The sequence below is a fragment of the Hydra vulgaris genome, chromosome 09, assembly GCF_038396675.1.
Source record: "Hydra vulgaris chromosome 09, alternate assembly HydraT2T_AEP".
NCBI classification, from domain to species: domain Eukaryota; kingdom Metazoa; phylum Cnidaria; class Hydrozoa; order Anthoathecata; family Hydridae; genus Hydra; species Hydra vulgaris.
Window position 1 is genome coordinate 12,881,425 of NC_088928.1, and position 16,076 is coordinate 12,897,500.

At 28.1% G+C, this 16,076-nt stretch overlaps 1 protein-coding gene across 1 annotated transcript in view; it reads left to right on the top strand.

Annotated features, from left to right (window-relative positions):
* The window catches only part of LOC100198694 (lysosomal-trafficking regulator), a 144,971-nt gene that overhangs the window by 116,296 nt on the left and 12,599 nt on the right, over positions 1-16,076 (top strand). The window contains exons 46-47 of the mRNA XM_065804763.1: positions 15,350-15,490; positions 15,646-15,746. Of these exons, the coding sequence (XP_065660835.1) occupies positions 15,350-15,490; positions 15,646-15,746 (242 nt within the window). The remainder of the gene's footprint in view (positions 1-15,349; positions 15,491-15,645; positions 15,747-16,076) is intronic.

Consider the following 16,076-nt stretch of genomic DNA (forward strand, 5'->3'; position numbering starts at 1 on the left):
TTTATCTACAAATCTAACAAAACAAAATTATTTTTCCAAAAAAAAAGTTATGAGAAAATTAAAAATTTATTTTTTAATTTTTAGATTACTAGAGCAATAACAATAACAGTGCTAATTTTCATGGCAAATTTTAGATAAATAAACATGAAACTACCTACATGAAACAAATTTTATCTTTCTTATTTAATAACATTAAATAGTGCAAAAAACAAATTTGTTGCAATAAAAAAACAAAATATTAAAAGAAATATTTTTTTTTAATGATGATTGGAAAATTAAGTAACTAAAGTTGATAAAAAAAGAATTAAGTCGATAAGAAAATAAACTAAAATTGTTTAAAAAGTTACACAAAAAATCTAAAAGTAAAAATTTAATAAAAATTTGTAGTTAAATAATAATAAAAATAGGCATCACATGCATCTTTAAATCTTTGTTGAAAGTTGACATCATATGACATCAAACTTTTAAAAATTAAGCGTGCTTGAAGCGAATTATTTGTATTTCTGCTTCTGTAAAAATGCATGGCTTCAGGGTTTAAATAAAATAGTAAAAGTATACTTTGGCTAAAACTACAAGATTAATTTTTCTTTTGCTTTATTATTTAGTTTACCTCAAATTTATTTATTAATAACTAAAGTTAGCTATGTTATTTAGTTTAACTCAAATGTTGTTTTTTAACATTGTTTTCAATATAAACACAACATGTGTTAGGAGTTGTTAGTCCCTTACCACAGAAATCTAAAATTTTTAAAAAATGAAGTATACAAGTGTTTATTAGAAAGCACCTTGATACCTCACTGTGGACCAGAATGACCGCCAGGTTGAGTTGTTCCCCAGGTCTAATTTTTTTTTTGCAATAGCTAGATATACATTAGTAGACACCATTTATAACATTTAGAACTTCTGGGGTGTTGGAATTTTCAAAAAAAAAAAAGAGACAAAAAAATCAAAAATAGCTATTACTTATCACTGTGGACCTGAGTGACCACCAGATTAAAATGTTCCCTAGGTCTGATTTTCTTTTTCAATAGTTGGGTATACACTATTTATAACATTTTGGGAAGACACTATTTATAACATTTAAAACTTCTGGGGTATTAAAAAAAAATTAAAAAATAGGTGTAACTTATCCTATACAAATAAAAGCACAAAGTAAAAAAGCTTTATGTTAACTAGTTATAATATAAGTCTAAATGCTATAAATAATATAATTTACAATATATACTTGAAATTATAAACATTAAATTAAATTATATAATTATTCAGTTTATTTAATGTTTTTTGATGCAAACTCGACAACACTGGATTTTAGCCGTTTTGCATAATCTATATGGTTAACTCTTCGCTTGTATCTGTTCTATGTTTTTTTGAACTCATGATGAATAGCTTCTTCTGTTTGCTCACAGTAAACTCCTAGGCCGCAGTCAGTAGAATGAAGAAAAGGAAGTATATGACATACTGTTTTGTGAACTTTCCATGTAACACTGAGCTTGATACCCTCAAATGTGGCATGTACGTATTCAATCAAATCTGCATAGGACTTTTTAAACTCCAGAACAGCAGTGCTGATGTTATCCCCTGCTACCATACCAAATGCTTCTGCTTGAAGGCATTTAAACTTTCTAAGACAGTTTACTATTGGTAATAAGTCATATTTTCCATTGTTTATAATATCTCTTTCAAGTATATCCACCAACTTCAGGAACTTGCTTGCATTGTTTCCGTCAAGCCCTATGCCTTGGTATCCTCGAAACATGATGTAGTTTGATTGTAACCACTTCTCAAACAAAGGCCATACACTAACTAGAAGTACTGCAAGTTTATTTACTATTCCCATTAGAACATGGAGCTCAGGAACAGAAACCAACTCTTCGAGAAGAGTTTCAGGATCTTCCTCTTTGTACAAAAGTCTTGGATTTGTAACATTTTTAAAGTGTGACATTTTTGACTTCTTCTTTCCGTAAAGGGTAAAGTTGTTATAATGATCATCCAATGACCTAAGTGTTCGTTTGATACCAGGCTTAAGAGTGCAGGATCCCTCACAATATAAACAACTGTATTTCTCAGCATGACTACTAATTCCAAACACTGAGTTTGCACATTTAAGATCAAATGCAACGTAAAACTTTACATCGTTTAAATTCAGGGGCTCAATAAGCTTCCAAAGATTATCGTTAGCTTCAGAAACCCCCTCAACAATTGCTATAAGAAAGAATCTTTTTACTCCAGCATCATCTAGCTCTGAATCTGAAGAAGTTTTTTCCAGGGGATTAAACACATTTACAGTAACTTTAAGGAATCCCTGACCTGAATCCATATCTATTCTCAATATGGAGTCATGTGGAATCAATGTTCTAGTAATGGCTTCTTCTCCACCCATAAAACCTACTTCTTTAGAAGTGTAAAATTCATCTATACGGTTATGGAGAGCTTCAACTTTTTTCAAAGATGTTCGCTTCAATGCAGGTTTGAGTTCCCATACTAGATCTATATTTGGAACAAAAATTCTTTGTTTGATTTTTTGAAAGCTCAAGAGATTTAACCAACTCCATAACAGTACCAAAGGACACCTGTTTCAGCTCAATTCGGTCAGTTTTTTTGTCAGGAGTTCCAACCACAATGTTCAAAGGAGACCCTTGAGTAGCCAACTGAAACTTCTGTCCTCTACAAATATTTTCAGCTTCCATCTTGTGCTTAAGTATACCTGGCAACATACATAAATAAAATATGTTTATTATTTGGAATTTTAAATATGTATTTATATTAAAGAACAGCCTAATATACTTGCCTGAGGCTACCCGTTCTAAATATTTAGGTCTAAGCTGTTCTGCCGCTTCAATGAGATTGTTCACAGCTCTGCTCTCTGTACAGATATGAGCCACTCTTTGCACTAAATATTTTTGTTTGAAAACAAATGAACAAAATTTTTAATTAACTAAATATTTTATTAAGTACAATAAATTTTGTTATGTGAAGCATTATATATATGAAGCATTATATATATGAAAAAATAAAACAACAATAATAATAAAATTCTAACCTACAAAACCAAAGCATGTTGAACATAGTCTGGAAGACTTTGCTTGTTTAGAATCATTAGAAGCATTGATTTCATCAACAATGTTTTTGATATTTGATGATCTTCTAAGATGTAATCTATCAATCTAAAATAATGGAAAAAATATTGATCAGTAAATGATATTATTTTAGCATACTAAATGGTATTTTACTATACACTATGTAAGTTTAACTATATATACTATATAATTAAATTTTAAGCTTACACTGTAAACAGTAAATAAATAGTTAATAAATAAATAGTAATTAGTTGTTTATCTTATACAACCTTATATACGTGTTTTGTATAACTAATATTTATATACTACAATGTGGTATATATGTAGTATGTATGTAGTATGTATGTAGTCTACATACATACATATTATACTCAAATACTTCCATGCATGTCATACTTAAACTAAGTATATGTATATACATATACTTATCGTGCTGTATATATAATATATAAAGTTATATACATTTTAAGTCTACACATACAATAGAAAAACTGAAAGTTTTTCTATTGTATGTGTAAGTTCACCTAATTTATTAAGATTTTTATGGCTAAAAATAAATATTTTTGAGCAAATTTTTTTTGACTTTGTCCAATCACTCAGAAGTTTTTAATGTCATAAATGGTGTCTACTAATGTATACCCAACTATTGAAAAAGAAAAATCAGACCTGGGGAACAACTTAACCTGGCGGTCACTCTGGTCCACAGTGACCTAAGATTACACTTTTTGATAATTTTGATTTATATATATATATATATATATATATATATATATATATATATATATATATATGTATATATATATATATATATATATATATATATATATATATATATATTTATTTATTTATATATATATGTATATATATATATATATGTATATATATATATATATATATATGTATATATATATATATATATATATTTATTTATTTATTTATATATATGTATATATATATATATATATGTATATATATATATATATATATATTTATTTATTTATATATATGTATATATATATATATATGTATATGTATATATATATGTATAATATATATATATATATATATATATATGTATATGTATATGTATATATATATACATATATATATATATATATATATATATATATATATATATATATATATATATATATATATATATATATATATAAACATATATATATATAAACATATATATATACAGCGGTGGCCAAAAATTAAAGACCACTCTTTTTTTTTTCAAAATTTATTTTTAACCTTAGTATAATTTTATTTTGGAAAAAGGTATCAAAAAAAGAAAAACATTTTTAGAAAGAATTTTTATTGTATTTTATATTTATTATAAAAGAATTTATAATTTTTTTACAAAATAATGTTAAAAAATTAAAAACTGACTAGTAAAAAATATAAATGAGATAAAAAATTGGACAAAATTTTAAGACCAGTTTCAAAAATATTTCAAAAGCAATAAAAAAATAATTTAGAAACGTGTTGTTCCTCCATTTGTTTTCAAGCACTCTTGTACTGGTTCTGGCATTGAATTCATTAAAGTTTTGATTACTTCCTCAGGCACATTTTTCAAATGATGAGAGATAGAAGATTTCAAATCTTCCAAATTGTAAAGTTGTTCTTTACCAAGCTTGTGATCAAGCCACGACCATAAATTCTCTATTGGATTCAAGTCTGGACTATTGGCAGGCCATGGAAGCACTTGAATTTTATTAGAATTGAACCAATCGTTAACAACATGCGCTTTATGACACGGCGCATTATCTTGCTGGAAAATAAATTCATCTTGCAACTGCCATAAATCAATGCTAGGAATGAGCGAGTTTTCCAAAATTTCGATGTACTTTTCTTTGTTGAATCTACCATCAAATAAATGAAAAACGCCAACTCCACAGGCACTCATACAGGCCCAAATGCCTATTGAACCACTGCCTTGTTTTGTTCGTTTCAAAGTGCATGATTCAGCAAACCGTTCGCTTGGAAGTCTACGCAACATTACGCGACCTTTTCTGTTGTCTACCTCAACGTTCATTTTATCACTAAAGACCACACGGCTCCACTGATCTGTTGACCAATTTTTATGTAGTTTGCACCACTCTTTCCTGGCAAATTTTTGTTTTTTATTTAGGCGTGGTTTTTTTGCAGCAGCACACCATAAATAATTTAAATTGTGGAGGACCCTTCGCACAGTTCTAGGGCTTGCTTTCAGACCATTTGACAGTGTCCATTTCGTAGACAAGTCTGTAGATGATGCTTGTCTGTTTTCTTTCATTAATCTCACTAATGAGCGAAAATCACGGTCATTTGAAATTTTTTTGCGTCCAGTCCTATGACGATCATTAATTGACCGGGTCTCTTTGTATCATTGAATTATGTTAATAATGCAAGAGTGAGACCTTCCGAGCTTTTCTGCTATTTGTCTGATGCTATAGCCTTCTTCTTTTAATACAAGAGCCGCGTATCTGTCTTTTTCTTCGATCTTTGCACGCATTTTTGCAATATTTTTATATCCTTATTGCAATTCAAAAAATAAATGTTTATTTGATATCGAAACTCGGGTTTCGACATTTTATTTTTTAGCCAACGTAATAAGCAATTAAGACAGTTAAAAAAAATAATGGATTATTATTTTTAATAAGTGCAAATTAAAGATTTGAAAGTGGTCGTTAAATTTTGTCCAATTTATTTAAAGAAGATTTATAAGTACTCATCGGTTTTTTTAATAAGTTAAACGCTAATTAATTAGAATTAGATTATAAAAATTATACCACTTTAATCCGTATGTTTTAATTAACAAGATATTAAAAAAAAAATTTAATATGTCAATTAGAATTTTCTTAATTTTAATTTAAAGGTTAAGAAACCAACTAAAAAATGAGTGGTCTTTAATTTTTGGCCACCACTGTATATACATATATATTAACGAAGAAAAAACAACTTTTTCTATGGCACTTTAAGTTTCATGCCAGTACGGCAATCATCAGCCATTGAATACAAGTTCTTCAGCCATTGAGTACAAGCCTGGATTAAAAAAAGTGGAGGCTTATTTGATGTCACCATGGGAGCTTTTGATGGCGCAGAAGTTTGTGAGTTAGTTGGAATCTTTATCTTGTTTCAATTATCACAATCTTACAATAAAGATGAATTCGGATTGTATAGAGATGATGGTCTAGCAGTGTTTAAGAACCAGAGTGGCCAACAGATGGAAAGAATTAAAAAGCACTTTGTGAAAATTTGTAATAATAATGATCTTCTTATATCCATCAGTTGTAATTTTAAAATTGTTAATTATCTGGACTTAACGTTAAATCTTAATGACAGTTCTTTCCAACCTTACTGCAAGCCTGGTAATTCCATCAGTTATATAAATGCTGCCTCTAACCACCCTCCTAGTATACTAAAAAGCCTTCCTCAAACTATCGAACTAAGATTGTCAACCAACTCTTCTAACGAGAATATTTTTAAACAATCCATTCCTCCTTATCAAGATGCATTATTTAAATCAGGTTTTATCTGCAAATTCGCCTACCATTCAAATAAAAAACAGATCCCATTCAAAAATCACAAGCGAAGCATAATCTGGTACAACCCACCTTTCAGTACCAATGTTGTAACAAAATAGGAAGTCGTTTTTTGAACATGGTAGACCTGCACTTTCCAGTTGGTCACAAACTTTGTAAGATATTTAATCGAAATACCATTAAAATAAGCTACTCATGTATGACAAACATCAAGTCCATCATTAATTCGCACAATAACAGGATATTATATAGCCAAGTTAAAGATGAGTGGAAAACATGCAACTGTGTCAATAAATCCATCTGTCCCATGAACAATCAGTGCTTGTCAAAGAACATCGTTTATCAAGCGACCGTGTCATCAAATAAACCTGACTACAAAGAAAAAGTATATTTTGGCTTATGTGAAACTCCATTTAAATTTCGGTATGCTAACCATCTAAAATCTTTTAACATTAATAAATATAAAAATGATACCGAATTGTCTAAAGAAATTTGGGACATAATAGACAAAATGTTTACACCTTTAATTGAGTGGAAAATTGTAAAACGTTGCAATCCTTATAACACTTCGTCAAAAATTTGCAATCTTTGTTTATACAAAAAATTCCTTATTTTAACATATAAAGGGGATAACTTGTTAAATAAACGAAATGAGTTGATTTCAAAATGCAGACACAAGAATAAATTCCTCTTATCTTTTTTTGACACCGGTGATTAGCTAATATTTTGTTTTTTCGTTGCCATCAAGTATGTCTTAGCGATGTTAAGATCCCACTACACAGTATTTTGTAATTTTTAGCGTTTTTTTTTTGTTTCATTTTTGAACTTGTATTCAATGGCTGATGATTGCCGTATTGGTTTGAAACTTAAAGTACCATAGAAAAAGTTATTTTTTCTTCGTTAATATATATTTTAATATATATTAACGAAGAATATTAATATATCTTTTTAATATTGAGCACTCTTTTACGACTATGAGTTTTGTTTTATTATTGTAATACAAAACAGCCTTAAATATCAATATATATATATATATATATATCAATATATATATATCAATATATATATATATATATATATATATATATATATATATATATATATATATATATATATATATATATATATATATATGCATTTATAAAGGCTAAATTTAAAAATACTAAAAAAAACAAATTTATTTGCATTAATAGCAAATATAATAAAAATATTAATTGTGTTAAATTCATATTAATATATTTATGTTTAATAGGAAACTTAAAGTACTATTAACATGTAGTTTTTTATTTGAATGTCCCATTATTCTAATATTGAGCCCATTTTAATACACTAGAGTTTTTTTATTTTTTAATAAAATAAATTACAATTAATATGTATTTAGCTTAGCAATTCTGCCTAGATTTTTTCAATGTTCGATATTTTTCTAAACAATAAACAAATTTTTTTAATTTATTGAAGTATACTGAGCCCGTATATATTTTTATCTATATATATGAGCATGATAAAAGTAAATTTTATTAAGTAGTTTATATTTTATATTCAAAAACCATTAAATCTCAAAATGACTAAAATTACATTTATTTAAAAATTAGATTTTCAAAAATTAAAGTTTTCAGTTTTTAAAGATCTAACCTATTGGGATGATTCGGTTATTTCTTAAGTTAAATTCACAAGTTTTAGAAATTTTATTCCAAAAAACCATGGCTTAAAATAATTGACACTGAGTCAATTTTTTTTTAGTCTTTAAAAATCTCCTTTTTTTACATGTATCCCCTCTGTCAAGCAAAGAGTTAATTAATGTTGCCAATTTTCACAGTTATTTTTCTAATAATTAGTCAATTTATAAAAAGCCATGAAAAATGCACAGCTTATTTGCATGACTTAAATGACATAAATTACCCGTAATTAGCATTAATATTATGTTAAAATTGTATTAAGAATTTTATACCTGATTAGGAGATAAAGATGATGGCTGATAACTATGTTTATATACTAAACAGGTTCTTAGTATAAAACAAAGGTTATTCTAGGGTATGTGTCAATTTGACCAAAATCTAACAACTTTTTACTGATTACATGGAAAAGCATTTGACTTCTTTTATTAAAAGTTTCTTTACAATAAAAAAATTAATTTGTTAAAGAACTTTATAAATAAAATAGTTAGAATATTGGAAAACATTGTTTAAATTATATATTATTATGTAAAATTTAAAGTTAGCATTATGTCTGAAAAATTGTGTAAAGAAAATAACCAATATTTTAATAACATTAAAAAAATATGTCTGACACTGTTCACCATTTTCCTCCTTAAACTGATTTGAAATAACAAATAAGCCACTAGAATAAAAAGCAAACATAACTATATATGAATTGTAAATGTGAAAAAAAAAATTTTTTCACATTTATAAATTTTTTCCAATATTTAATATCCAAGTTTATTTTAATAAAGAATATGTTAACAAAGTGTTTTTTTTATTTTATTTTGTCAAATAAGTGTTATTTTGTGTGGGTATATATATATATATATATATATATATATATATATATATATATATATATATATATATATATATATATATATATATATATATATATATATATATATATATATATATATATATGTATATAGATATATGTATATATATATATATGTATATATATATATATGTATATATATATATATATACATATATATATACATATATATATACACACATATTTATACATATATATATACATATATATATATATACATATATATATATATATATGTATATATATATATATATATATATATATATATGATATATATATATATATATGTTTGTGTATATATATGTAGATATATGTATATGACATTTATATATGTATATATATATGTATATATATACATATATATATACATATATATATATGTATATATATATATATATATATATATATCGGAAAAAAACACATACTGAAACTTTTTACTCCCTGTGTAATAAGTCATAAAAAAGGTATAATATATATATTAAATATTTCTCAACTGGGAGGTAATCCACTGTTTCAGGCTGGTAGCGCTCCCACCATCACAGCAATATAAAGAAAGCACATAATTTAACATTCCTTCATCTTGTGCAAGGTATTATGGTTAATAAAATTGATGCAAATGGTTACTCAGCCATTAAAAACTTAGCACCGTCTATCACACACCTCGATATCTGGATAATGGAGCTCATTAACATCATTTCAGAACAGAAAGCTACTATCAACCTGCAAGCCAACCAAATAAAAAAACTTGAACAAAAATTAACAGTTATTGAAACCAAAATCAACTCTCAACCAGCCACCCAATCAAGCCCACACCAGCCATCCTGGAGTAATATTGTCAGAAACAAGCCAAACTCATTGCCACAAATCGATCAAGTCCTTGTCGAACTAAAGCAAGCAGCTAAACGTGAAAAGAATATAATAATATTTGGTGTCCCAGAACCAGTGTCTGTAGCAAATGTCTGCGGCATCATAGAGATCCTAAATGTCATAGGCCTTACCAATGATGATGTTAGTTTCTCCAAGCGTCTTAACACAAAAAAGCATCAAATTGTTGGCCTTTTGTTGTAGAATTCAAGAACATTACTAACAAAAAATTAGCTCTGATAAACTCTTGCAAACTTGCTACACATGAGAATTTCAAGACATACAGAGTCAGTCCTGACTTGTCTCCTGCTAAAAGAGAACTTGAGTACTAACTACGCAAAGGCCGCAACATTCGTAATGATAAACTACGTAATGATAACCCTGAAGCACCCTTTCACTAGGGCATTCGCGGTGGAGCAATCATCAAGATCCGTGGTGCCCTTACTTCTTGCTCCGCTCCAACTAACTAGCAATAATCTCAACACCAATCACTTACCAACCATCTGTACCACTAATATGCGCTCACTCTGTAATAAAATTGAGATTTTTAATCAGTTTCTCATAGATACCAACATTGGCATTGCCTGTTTAACTGAAACCTGGCTTAACCCCAGCGGTAAGCTAATTATTCTTTCTCAAATCAATAATAGTTACACTTGCATAAGCACTGAACATTAAGATCGCATGGGTGGTGGTACTGTTATATTCATAAACAAAAAATACTCAGATAAAATAGAAAAAATAAAATTAACTACAGACTACTCGTTAAACTTGGTGCCTAAACAAGAAATTGAACTAACAATTGCTCTTGTGTACCCAAAATTACTCCCCCGAGAATACTCTTCCTGCCTAGTTATATGTGCCTATATCCCGGTTTGGTCTAAAAGTGAGCAGCGCAATGAATCTTATCAACTTGCACAACTCATTGAACCAGCCATAACTCGTTGCACAATTGGCAACAAACCACTAATATTTCTTGCAGGGGATCTAAATGGCTGTCCTACTGACTTTATTTGTCGTTCTCACCAACTCATTCATCTCAATACACACCCCACCAGAAAAACATCTATTCTTGACATCATCTTGAGTAATGCCCCTAAATGCTATGTGTCGAACACCCTTCCTAGTTTTGGTAATTCAGATCACCTTGTTGTAGTTAGTCAACCTCCCCTAAATCTCTATAAATCTACTTGCCCGGTTCCCCACAAGGTTGCTTACCAATTGTAGAATTGCTGACACTGTTGCACTGATATGATCTACCAATATTGAAATCTTAGTTGATTCACTGTATGAAATACAAGTTGCTTGCAACAACTTTTATCATTCTATACTCTCTGCCCAAGACATCTGCCAACCTCTAACTTCAACAACGCTCATTAACCCTAAGCCTTGGATGACACCACTTATTCAAGGCCTTATAAAAGAGCGTCAACAACTCTTTTTCTCCGGATACTACAAAGAGTGGAAAGCACTTGCAAATCGAAATAGTAAACTAATTACCAAAAGAAAGAGAATCTATAACAGGCGTTTCACTACTGGAAAAACAGATTTTTGGCGTGAAATCAGTCTTGCTGATAAAGGTCAAATCAACACCCCTATCTCTGAGACACTAGCAAACCAATTAAATGATCATTTTCAAAGTGTTTAGACTGGCAAGAAACAACCCAGCCTCTCATGCTTCATTAACTGAGAGGCAAACCCGCCTACTACCCCCATTTTTACCCATCATAACATTGCCAACCAACTCAGCAAACTCAAACCAGGTTCCTCAGGACCAGATGATCTTTCTCCGTTTTTACTCAAATCTGCTCGCTTTGAAATCGCCTCATCACTCTGCATCCTATTCAACCGCCTCATAGAAAACAGTTACCTACCTGAACAATGGAAATCAGCAAACATAACACCGATTCCAAAAATTTATAACCCACACTTGTCTAATGACTATCGACCAATTGCCATTACATCCGCATTATGTAAAGTTTTTGAACTTATTATTACCATATTCATTGTCCATCACACCAAACACTTATGGGTCTCAAACAAAGTTCGGTTTTCTTCCAGGCCGAAGTACAATGGACGCTATTATTCAAATTATAGAGGACTGGAGTCATGCGAAAGATAACAACAAATCAATTTATGCAATATTCTTTGATTTTGAAAAAGTTTTTGATCTTGTCAGTCATGACAAGTTACTGTTAAAGTTAGCAAACATTCTACCTAGCAGGCTCACCTCTTGGATTGCAGCTTACTTATCTAACCGTCAACAAAGAATTAAAACAAATGATCACACCACTGACTGGAAATGTATCGAAGCAGTTGTACTTCAGGGTAGTGTTCTAGGTCCGATCCTGTTCATTCTATTTATTTCCAACATTAACATCTATCTTCCACCTGAAACCATCCTCAAAAAAAATGCTGATGACATACTGACCTATATAACTAATGATAAAGTTCCTACCAACCTACCTCAATCCATTCTTGATGGCGTCGCTCTTTGGTCTAAGGCAAACGGAATGAAACTTAATGGCCCAAAATGTAAAATCATAAGAATTATTCCCAGATGCTCTGAAATTCAACCTTTACCATCCATTGTACTCAATGGAGTTTTTTATTTATGAAATATCTAATTTTTATTCAAAAAAAAAACTTTATATTAAAAAAATGTCCTAATAGTTTTATCCTTATTTATTAACAAGATTTAACAAGATATTAAAGTTTTTGTTTTTTCAGATAACTGTGCATGACTTAAACCTAATATCTAAACTTGAACAGTAAAAACAAAATTATTTTTCTCAGGATCTACATAACTGCAACATTTTTTTTTTTTTTTTTAAATTTGATTCTGAATAAAAACAAATATATTTATAACTGATTTTAACTCATTGCAAAAGTAACTCTATTAAATGAAATTTGCAATCTTACAGTTTTTCCATCCAAAATAAATGCGGCAAAAGTAAGCAGCGTCAAAGTTTTTTTGAAGTGTAAAAAAAAAGTGTTTTGAAAAGTTTTTGAAGTGTAATGCTTTGTCAATAACTATTATTTCAAATGCATGAATATTATGTCTGATTTTCATTTTAGTACTTTAGTACTTAGTACTTAGTACCTCTTGCTTTTACGATTGCTTCTAAACATCTTGGCTTTTTACAAGCTTGCAAATGTGATAAAATCTAAGTTTTGATAAAAACCTCATAAAATTCTTTTTTATTTGTTCATTTGATGAAGATATTTTAGATTTTAAAAATTCCCCATTAGTTTCAATGGGTTCAAGATCTGAGTTTTGTGGCAGCCATTTAAGGATGTTAAATTTAATTTTTTTGAGGAATTATTGTACTACTTTGCTGGTGTATTTAAAGTCATTAAGTTGACAAAAGAATTTGTGATCTCAAGTCAATTTTTTACACAAGTTTTTGGAAAGCAAATCAACATACAATTGTCTTGTCATTATACCTTCAATATTCACAGGTTTTCCCACACTATTTAAAGAAAAGCATCTCCAAACCATAAGTGAGCCACCTCCATGCTTAACAGTTTTTTAATGATTTGTATCTACAAATGCATCTCAAGGTCTGTGCAAAACTCTTTGTTGTTTTTTAAAGCCAAGTACTTAAAGTTTACTTCAAGTACTTGGCTTTAAAACATCATTGTCATCAAACAATTACACTGAATTCCAAATGCCTCACACTTGGTAATTTGCAGTTTTTTAAATGCGAAATGTTCTTTTGTTTTTTTTGTTTACAACACTAATGAGGGGTTTACTTTTCTGAAGATGGTTTATTAAACCACTTGAATTAAGTCTTTTTTGTACATTCCAACTGGAAACATTTAATTAAAGATTTTCAACAACAAGTCTTATCTGAGGTTATTGTTCAATTTTTCTTTGCTACCCATACAATTACCATATCAGTTCTTGTCTTATTTTGAAAGGAAAAATTGTAAGATTGATAGTTTTATTTATTAGAGTTAGCATTGCAATGAGTTAAAACAAAATTATAAATATATTTGTTTTTCTTTATTACCAAATTTTAAAAAAAAACATAAAATTGTTGCAGTTATATAGAGTAAACTGGGGTAAGAGTAAACGAAAAAAAAAAGTGAATGGTTTAGCAATTTTGTTTCTTTTGCATTTATTAAAAGCTAAAACAAAAAATCTTTAAAAATGCGAGGCACTGTTTTGTAGAGAATTTTGTGCTCTATCTAAAGGTGTAAAAATTATTTTAAAAAATTTAATTTTGCCTGAGCTAACCTCTAAATTCTCACCCTTGTAAAAAGTTTTTTTTCTAAAAATTCAACTTCAAAACTCCCAAAATTAAAATTAAGTTTTACAAAACAAAAAAGGCTGTTTTGTAGAAAATTTTATGACAATCAAGATTCTTTTTTTAAAATTGAATTTGCTAGTTCCAGAAAAAAGTTATAAGCAAAAAGCCATTTTTAATGTTTTTCGGGGTAAGAGTAAACATGCTAATTGCTCACACTTATGCATTAAGATGAGCACAGTTAAACTAATTAATAGTTATTAATTATTTAAAATGTATCTTATTCCAGCCTATTAATTATTAAAAAGCATTTTATTCCAGCCTGGAATAAGATGCTTTATCTGCCACTTTCGCTGACGCGGTCTGGTTCTAGGGGCAAATTTGCTTTAATTTTTTTTTTTGGGGTTCACTACTGACTTTAAGGCACTTGTAATTGCTGCAATCTCTCTCTCTCTCTCTGAGAATGTGTAAAATAAATAATTAAGGTTTTTATTTCCCTATATTTTCTTGGAATTAAGTCTGAAGACTTGCCCATACTAAAAAAATCAAAGAGAGGTGAGAATGGCTACAAATTAGGACTTATGCCTTAAAATTCTAATTAATTAGAAATTAAAGAAAGTCTTTATATAAAATGGCAGAACCCTGAGTTAAACAAACAAGTTAGGCACAGAGGTATTAAATTGTTCTAATCTAACTTATATTAACATTCTGCCCTTTATTGTTCAATACCTTTTGTGTAATAAATGTTAAATGTAGATTTGAGTGTATTTTTATTATTTCCTTTGTATTATATTTTTTATTTTAATTATGTATTATAAATAGTTTTTTTTGAATAGCAATTTTTAATGGATTTTTAACTACTTTGTAACCTATATATTGAAAAATTTTATATTGGTCATTTTAAACTGATGATGAACTTTGTAAGTTCGAAACATGCATTTTAAACTAAAAAGTGTTTTTATTTCACTAAAGTAATAATAATAGTATATATATATATATATATATATATATATATATATATATATATATATATATATATATATATTATGCAGTAAAAAGTTTTAAATAACATTTTAATTTTTATTTTCAGACAATCAGTTCGATATTCCTGATCGGACTTTTCATTCAATAAGTACAACATGGAAACTTTCTTCTTTTATAAGCAGTACAGATGTTAAAGAATTAATACCTGAGTTTTTTTTCTTACAAGAATTTTTAGTTAATAATGAAGGTAAACTTTTTTTGTGAAAAAATTAAAAGTTATACAATTTATTTTAATAAAATAACATTTTTCTTTTTTCCAGAGTTTTAGGCTTTATTACAATTATCTTTAATTGAACTATTTTTAGAGTATTGGTTTTTTGTCAAAAAATATTTTTGTTCTAGATTTTAACCTTGGCGTTCGCCAAAATGGAGAAATTGTACACGATATTGCACTTCCAAAATGGGCCTATAATCCTCGTTTATTCACCTTAATTCACATGCAGGTAGATTATTAATTGATAAACATATCAAGCATAAGAATATTAAATAAATTGTTTAGGTGCAAGCCTTTAATTTCAATCAATACTTGTGTAATAACTATCAAACAGCATCTATATGTATCTTATAACTTATAAATGTTTGTGTAAAGTTATTTATATATGCCTATAACTCTGTTATTTAACAGCATCTATGTGATCTTATAACTGTTTCTCGTAGCATGTATTTTAATATTATATTAGTTAAGGTAATTTGGTATTTTTTTGGTATTTATTTGGTAAGTATTTTGCTGTGATAAATCTTTTTAATGCAATGTATTTGATTTTTTTGATTCA